General features: G+C 48.1%; 1 protein-coding gene across 1 annotated transcript in view; it reads right to left on the bottom strand.

Moving 5' to 3' along the window:
* The window catches only part of FHAD1 (forkhead associated phosphopeptide binding domain 1), a 132,794-nt gene that overhangs the window by 59,261 nt on the left and 64,889 nt on the right, over positions 1 to 8,644 (bottom strand). The window contains exons 8-10 of the mRNA XM_027110100.1: positions 7,334 to 7,423; positions 6,203 to 6,307; positions 2,570 to 2,677 (exon numbers count right to left, since the gene is read on the bottom strand). Of these exons, the coding sequence (XP_026965901.1) occupies positions 2,570 to 2,677; positions 6,203 to 6,307; positions 7,334 to 7,423 (303 nt within the window). The remainder of the gene's footprint in view (positions 1 to 2,569; positions 2,678 to 6,202; positions 6,308 to 7,333; positions 7,424 to 8,644) is intronic.

Consider the following 8,644-nt stretch of genomic DNA (forward strand, 5'->3'; position numbering starts at 1 on the left):
AAGGGGCAGTGCCCACACAAGAGAGGGGGACCGCAGGCTCTAATGACTTTTCAGGTGTGCCCGCCTAACCCAGCCGACGCACATGGTCAGCACACACACGTCTCGGGCTCTCGGAAGATTATCCAGTGGGAAGTCCAGGGCCAGGAGCGCTCTTCCGTGATTGCTTCGTTGGCAGCAGGCTGTGAGATAAATATTGAGGCTGTCAGCCCGAGCAGCTCGTGTAATCAGCAAGGGCGCCTGGGGAGAGAAGGAGTTGCTGCCTGCTGCCGTTCTGTGCCTTAGACCTTGTGTCCTGAAGACGACGTCTCCTGTATTCCTCTCCAGGTCCCCGGAGCCTGGTGCAGTGCTTGGCACACAGCAGGCACTCAATAAATGTTCATCGAATGCTTATAACAGAAACATCTGTCAGGTCAGATGTTCAAAGTCCTCTACTTCAGTTCAGCCAGTTTTTACTGAGCGCCTCCCTGGTGCTGGTGTCTTCATATTACGGATGATGAAACAACGCAGTTAAATTAAATCAGGGCTTCGAGAATGACGAGTTCAAGATGCCCCAGGCTCATGAGACCTGAACGGCAAAGAAGCCCGAGTTTCTCTGGAAATTTACCAACACGATGGCCCTTGGCCTGGGTTTTTGGCTCACTGGCAAAATGTGGTCATGAAAGGCTCTATAACAGAGCCCTGAAGGACCATAAGGGCCACTGAATCAATGAGAACGTCCACAGGTCCCAAGACACAGGAGTCTGCTGCACACCAGGGAGCTCTGGGAAGCCAAGCAGAGGAATTGTGACTCTCCTAAGGACACCTCTGCAGTCATCCTGCCGGAAGCCAGCCGGGTGATTGGAGGGACTCTGGGTCGTCTGCTGGTCTCATGGCCAAGGGAGGGTCCTAGCTCGCCCAAGGAAGAGGTTATGTAGAGAGGACCCTGTGGACGATGGCCCACATTACCACCAGAGGCGCCCTACGGGACTGCTTGGCGGGGGGTGGGGGAAGGGAGGGACAGGTCCTGCTGGACGATGAGCTGAGTCCTGTGGTCACTGGCCTGGGGAAGGGCAGGACCTCAGGCCGGGAGCGGGCTGTGGAGACAAGGGGGTGAAGCAGGAAAGCCCAGGCAGCGCAGAGAAGCCTCGTCCGTCCTCTCTCTCTCGAGTCTAGACCTGGAGGAATCTCAGTGTCTCTGAGGGTCTTCCTGGATGACCCCTGGTCAGAGCCATGACCAGGCCCTCGGCAAGTGGCGCAGATCATGCCCTCAAAGCGGGTGTGCGCCGTGGGTGCAGAGTGCCAGCAAGGTGAGGGGTAGCCCAGGTGCACAGAGGGAAGCCCAGGCTGGCGGGCTCTCTGCCTTGCTGAGGGGTCGGCACCCTGAAGGAGAAAGGACACCGGGGGTGATGGTGTGGAAATTGGTTGAAGAGGCTTTAAAACCCGCCTGAGGGTCAGCATCATCATGTAACTTGTGGGTGCCTCTGAAGGTCAGCGCGTGAGACAAATTCCGGTCACACTGATGGTTCAGGCCTGGATGCTACCAAACGGAAGGGCTTTGGGAGCTGGGCTGGGTGGGATGGAGGGCTCCTTTAAGGATTGTGGTTCTTAACCTTTTTTGGTGGTTTACAGATCCTTCTGAGAATCCGGTGAGTGACGAGGTGGACTCACTCTCCCAGAAAAATAAAAGCACAAACACATACACGCAAAACGTTCTTGGTCCCCCTGGAGCCGTGGCTGCCAGGAGAGGATGCCTTGTGGAGGGGTCCAAGATGCGCTGCCCTCGGTGGGCCGTGTTCTGGAGGGCCAGTGCCCCATCTTGGGTTCTCGTTTGCTCTCCCTTAGCTTCTGGTGAAGGCTCGTTTGCATGTTCTGGCCCTCATGTCTGTGCCACGTGTAAGAGGAAGGGCCACTGGGCCATCTTGGGTCAGAGCCCTGGGAAATGGCCCTCTCCCCACCCTGCCCATCTCCATCTGGCATAAGCCCTGGTATTCTGGGTTTTAATTTATTAAGAAAAGCGGCAGGACTTCCCTGGCGCTCCAGTGGTTAGGACTCCGTGCTTCCACTGCAGGGGGCACGGGTTCCATCCCTGGTCGGGGAACTAAAATCCTGCAAGCCACGCAGTTCGGCCAAACAAAACAAAACAAAACAAACAAACAAAAAGAAATGCTGCATTTCCCTGGGGACACTGACTGTAGCATCTGTTTGGGGGCCCAGAGGAAGAAAGATCGCTGTAAACGTCAGGACAAAAAATGTGAAAGACAAAGTGCTAGAAACACCACTGGGCTCAAGAGCTCAAACCCTTCTCAAGAGGGAAGTGCACAGCTGGTTCACGGGGGCGGGCCTTGAGCTGGGACCGGCTGCTTGGTCGGGGTCCCAGGCAACAGCAGACACTGGAGTGGGCAGCTTCCCAGAAGGAAAAGCCTCTTTAGTGACGTCCACTGGGGACGCGGAAACGGCACAAAGCCCTGCCCTGAGATAAGCGGGTGAGCTGAACCCGGCCGTCTTCCTCCTCTCTCATCCCTGCAGGCCGCTTGGGTGCGGGATTCCGTGGAGGGCACGGGCCCGTGAAGGGGCTCTGCAGCGCGCCTACCTGACCTACTGCCCTTTCCAAATTGGCTTTAATGAGGTTTTCTCTGCTCCCCATTTCTTGCAGCTGAAGCAATTTCCTTCTGGAATCCTCCTGAAGCTTCTCTTCAACCTGAAAGGATGATGAAAGCGTGGGCTTTGCTGCTAATGTGACCATCATGCCCTCTGGGGAAACTCTTCTGGGGGGGCTAATGGCAGTGGGGGAGTCCCTGAGGGGTAGAGACAGCTGCAGCCCAGTGGCAGGGGTCACAGGCACGCACGGGGTGGAGGCAAACTCACAGGGAGTCGCCCCCTACGGGAAGGGGCCGAGCTCTGCACCCTGGGCTCAACTATGTTCTACCGCAGATTCCAATCCCAGCTCGGTCCCTAACAAGCCGTACGACCCTGGGAAAGTTATTTCACTGCTCCGTGACTCGGTGGCCTCATCTGTCAAATGGGGATGATGATACCAGTACCACTGCACAGAGTTATTGTGGGGATTCAATGTTTGGAATAGTGCTTAAGGGCTCTGTGAGTGTGTTAAGTACTGTTGTAACCTATGAAAGGTGGACGGGAATGTCCGCCACACAGCCTCGTTCTAATAACTCGTGATGGGTACTTGGAAATGTTATTATTGGGATTATTATCATAACTATTTGTCGTTACCACTTTGAGCACACTCACTGGTGGAAACCTCTCCGCAGGCTTGCTAAAGCAATGTCTATTAAGAATTGCAGCCTGCAAAGGAAGGCGTTTAAAAGTGGAGAAGCTGGGCTACTCTTCCCCCCTTGCCTGGGTAACAGTCAACGCGTGGTAGGCTTGGGAATGCTCCACGCTACCCTTTGCTGGCCAGTGTAGGCCTCGCAGCTGCTCAATTCTTGGACGCACCCGCTGAGCCCTGGGCTCTGGCACTAACGGGAAATGAGGCAAACTCTCGTCAATAAATGGAAAGATTTTGTGCTGAAACCCATTCACAGGCTGTTTATTAGGGATCTGAAGAGGGGGATCACAGGGACGTACTAAAAGGCCCAGAAAAGCCCTTAAGAGCTTTCTTCTGAGTAGTGTGGTGCAGTGGAAGAGCCTCTACCCAGCTCCGTTACCTTGGAAAAGTCATCTAACCTGTCTGGGCCTTAGTTTTCTCCCAGGTCTAAACACGCTCTGACTTCTATTTCAGCAGCCTTTTTCATATGCTGCAAAAGCCAGGTCCAACCTTGGACTCTGCCCTTATCTGTGTTCTCCATGAACGGCCCCCATTCCCATCCCCAAGCCTCAGAGTCACCTTCAGCGGCCGCCCTGCTCCCTCTCTCACACTCGGTGGTCTCACGCCTGTCCTCCAATCCCTCTCACATGCAAGCTGACCTGTGACAACTGGCCTCCTCGCCTCTAGTTTAGTTTCTTCCAGTGCAATCTTAACGGTACTGTGAGAGTTACCCAGCTGTAAGGCAGCTCTGTCCAACAGAACTTTCTGCAACGATACAGGTACTCTGAGCGAGGCTGTGCTGTCTGATACGGCAGCCACCAGCCACATCTGCGTATCGAGCACTCGAAATGTGGCTGGTGTGACGGAGAAGCTGAATTTAAAATTTTATTTAATTTTGATTAATTTCAGTGTAAACAGTAGCATGTGGCTGTTTGCTACGCCAGGGTAACTGAAGTCAGATGAACCCGGAGTCAGACAAAACCGACTGTGCGGTTGGGTTAGTTCCTGTACTAGTAACTAGTAGCCTTGACTTCCTCATCTGTAAAATGGGGAGGATGATTTCTAGATCACAGCGCTGCTGTGAAGATGAAGAGATGAAATGTTCGGGGTAATGCCTAGTACATGAGAAATTGTAACTATCATTTTCACCCTTATTACTGTCCACGAATGTCATTGCATCAGTCCCTTGTTCAGAAGCCTTAGTAGCTCCCCACTGCCTATGGGGTACAGAGCCCAAGCACCTGAACGAAGGCAAAACACCAAGCCAGGGACTTCAAGAAGCCCCTACGAACTCTGGACGAGGTAAACAAAAATGAATCCACACCTAGATAAACCATAAAAAAACTTCTGGAAATCAAGGGAAAAGACAATCTTCAAAGCAACCGGAGAAAAAGGCAGATTATGCAAAGGTACAACAGTTAGGCTTACAGATGACTTCTAACTGGAGATAATAGGAGCCACGAGACAATAGTGACATATCTAATGCTGCCTCTAATGTGCTGAAAGAAAAGAACCGCCATTGTAGAATTCAACACACTGTCAAATGTGTTTTAAGAATGAAGGTTAAATATACATCTCCAGACAGACACACAGACACATCTGAGGACTTGTCATCAGCAGAGCCACAGTGAGGGAAAACACTAAAGGGTATTCTTCAGACACAAGAAAAATGAACCCAGATGGATGATCAGAGAGGCAGAAAAAGACAAGCAACAGTAAGGGTAATGTGTGGATATGATACTGACTATAGAAAAACACTAATAATGTCTTTTGGGGTTTTAACTGTCAAGAGGAGTTTAGAAAATGACAGCAATGGCTTATAAATCTGGAGGAGGTAAGTGAAGTTAAGGTGTTTGAAACTCATTGCACTGTCAAGGAGAAGGGTGTAATTATCAACTACTATTGCCTCTTGGTAAGTTAAGAATGCGTATTGTAGTCTTTAGGATGACTACTAAGAGAATAGTAGAAGAGTGAAAAACTTAATTAGTGTGTGAGTCAAGGATGAATGCTATTGTCTTACTATTACTAAAAGAATAGTAAAAAAGTGAAATATTTCCAAGCTAATAGAGGGGGAAAGTGGAATGAGAGAAATGAGAGAAAACCATCCACTCAGAAGGAGGCAAGAAAGGAGAGAAAAAGGAATGTAGCACAGATGGTACAACTGGTACTGAGCATTAAGGTAGATTTAAACCCCAGCACATGAGTAATTACATAATATAAATGGACTAAAAGTCAAAGATTGTCAAACTGGATTTTGTAAAAATGATACACTATTTGGAAGGCATATGTCTAAAACTTAAGACAAAAATTGACAGAGAAAGTATGAAAAAGATATGCTATGAAAACTCTAACCAACAGAAAGCCAGTGATGAAGCTAAATGACAAGACGTTAAGGGAGAAACACTACTAGAGATGAAAAGGGACATTTCACGATGATCAAAAGTTTTGTTCTACAGGAAGTATTAGGATTCTAAATTTATATGCACCTAGTAACACAGCCTCAAAATATATAAAGCAAAAATCGTTACTATTAAAAGAAGAAACACACAAATTACAAACATGTTGAGATTTTTAAAACATTCTCAATGACTGATGGAACAAAAAGAAAAAAAATCAATATGAGAATTTAAAGTTGGAACAACATCATTGGCAAACTTGATTGAATGGATCAATTCTTTCTTAGATAATTTCACAATTAAGATTTGAAGGCAGTCTAGGGTAGTGGTTACACACAGGGGCTTTGGAGTCAGGCAGTCCTGGATTCAAGTTCTGCACAACTACTTTATGCAAGTGAACTTGGTTAACTTCCTTCACCTCTGTGAGCCTCAGTTTTCCCGACTGTAAAGTGGGGTTAACACCAGTATAGACCGCATGGGGTCATTGTGAGGATGAACAGAGATGATGCAGGTGGAGTGCTTGCCCCAGAGTGGTTGCCAGGCCGACCTGTCCCCGCCATACCTTGCTCTTTTCCCGTAGCGTCTTAGAGATCAGGCTCTGCTCGGTACAGCTCCTTTTCAGCTCCTCCCTGAGCTTCTTCATTTCTTTCTCCATGTCATGGATTTGCTGAAAAGAGTTCCAACAACAGGGAAGTCAACTTCATAACTCATTTCATCCGGTTCATTAAGGCAGAAACCTAGTCTGGGATTTGCTTAATTCCTTCCCTTGGGGGCCAATTCTACATCTTTAAGGCAAAGTAGAATTTCTTTCAATGGATGCAATGAAAGTGCTGGGTGAGGGAAAATTTGAGTTTCTTTTGAAGATTAGCATGGATCCTGGATTAAACAGTACAAGATACCTATCCACTCATTAGAATCTCTTTCCTTGGGGTATATTTTTGAGTTCAATCTAAATAAGGGCTGTTTGGAAGACACAATGGGCACAGTTTGGAAGAAAAGAACAATGAAATTTTTCTTTTTTCTCATTTGAGGCAAAGAAGTGTGCTCCTGACTTAGAGAAGAGCACATGTCTCCTGCCCCTGTCCCAGGCACCGTCCTTCCCAACGGATGGAAAACGTATGCCTGGTGATGTGCACGAGGGTTCGGTTGGTACAGGGGGTGAACATTTACATTTAGTGATCATCTTTTCATTGTATTAATTTTTATGTCCACCTTCCATACAAGGCCAGTGATACATTTGCTTTTTATTTTGTTTTCATGAATTGGTGTAAAATTGAATGTATTTAAGTAAAAATACTTAAAGAAGAGTTGTGTTAATAACAGTGCTCAGGGCTGTGATGAAACTTGTGACAGTGGATCATGAAAGTCTAGGCATCACAAGTCCAGGGGTAGGGACCACGGTGAATTTCTAGCAGCATATGGTGGCCACCTCCCTTCCCTTTACCCAGGGGAAACCTGATGAGGGGCCTTGAGCCAACTGCCCAGAAAATCTGGGAGAGTATGTTTTCCATGGTCTTTTCACCCATCTCTTTGAGGCTAGCAAATCAAAGAATTATGAGACTACATTAACAGACAAACACCCGGAAAGCCCCAGAGCTTGTGCTAGCTAATGGGCCACGGAACCCCTCCAAAACCCTGAAGGTCACAATCTAGGCTTTCAGTGGACAACTAGGGGTGAGGAGGTTCAACGCACGGTTTTGCAGAGCTTTAACTCTTTCTCCTGGGCTTCCCAGTGCTCATTCTGGGCATCTTCCTTCTGTAACTCTTCTTTCAGCACTGAGCACTGTGGAGAAAAAGGACAAGGCCACGGGGGCTTGGCTGGGGGTCCCGAGTCCCTGTGTTCCGCCCAGGAGTGTTTCCTGCTGTATAACCCCATCACACCTCTGAATTCTGAGACGCGAGACCATTTGTGTGATGGGAGCTCGGGATCCTGCAGTCGTTCCCAGTTCACCCCTCTCATGAGTTCTGAGAAATAGAGCGTCTAAATTCCTCTTCAGAAACCAGCAAACTTCACCGCAGGGGAAATGCAGCATTGTAGAGTCTGGGTACTTAGGGTGCAGGAATTGGGATGTTTTCACTCTGTGACCGGTGAGGGTGGAGGGGGCGGAACCAGTGAGCTCGGGTCCCTCTTAGGGCTTTTGTGCAGGTTGCATCTCAAAGACACAACTGCCCCGACTGGTGTGGAGGGGTAAACGGAGCCGTCTTTCCCGAGGGTGGCCCGGCAACAGGCATTAGGGGCATAAGGATGGATGTGTGCCTTCTATTGACCCAGCAATGCCCACTTGAGGAATGTACCTTAAGGACAACAGCTGGAGAAAGAAGTAAATCTGTAGTTTCAAGGATGCTCTTCACAGAATTGTCAGTAACAGTGGAAGAAAAAAAAGAGGAAACAACCCAAGTGTTGTTTATAACAGCAGACCACTTTATAACACTGGGTACATCCAGGAGAAAGTATGTAGCTTTTAAGACCAATGATAAGAGCGTTGATTTATTAGCATGGGAAAATAGTATTTAAAAATTTAAAAAATTGTATAAATTCACTATAAAATGATTGATTGATTGATTTCTAGGCAATATATAGAAACAAGACTGGAAGAACATACATGAAAATATTAACACTGATTTCTCAAGGTAGCATTTCCTCTCCTCTCTTTTTATTTTTTCTTTTCAATGTCATCTACTTATTTTTCTAAAATTAACACACATGATGTATGTCATTAAAAAAAAAAAGGCATCTCAAATGTTCACGAGAGCAGTACCCTTGGTGGTGACGAGCCCTTGTGCTATTGGCCGGCACAGGCTAGAGGAGAAGGGACCTCATACCAAGGTCAACGAGGAAGGGGAAACGGGGACGTAAATCATCCAAATGCACTTCTGGAGGCAGAAGAGCCAAGCAGGTGCTGTCTTTGCGTATTCCCTCTACTTAGCATCAGCTCTGCATCCCCTTCCCGTCCCCAACACACACACACACACACACACACACACACACACACACACACACACA

The sequence above is a fragment of the Aethalodelphis obliquidens genome, unplaced genomic scaffold, assembly GCF_003676395.1.
Source record: "Aethalodelphis obliquidens isolate GAN/ISIS:26980383/991018 unplaced genomic scaffold, ASM367639v1 scaffold9, whole genome shotgun sequence".
NCBI classification, from domain to species: domain Eukaryota; kingdom Metazoa; phylum Chordata; class Mammalia; order Artiodactyla; family Delphinidae; genus Aethalodelphis; species Aethalodelphis obliquidens.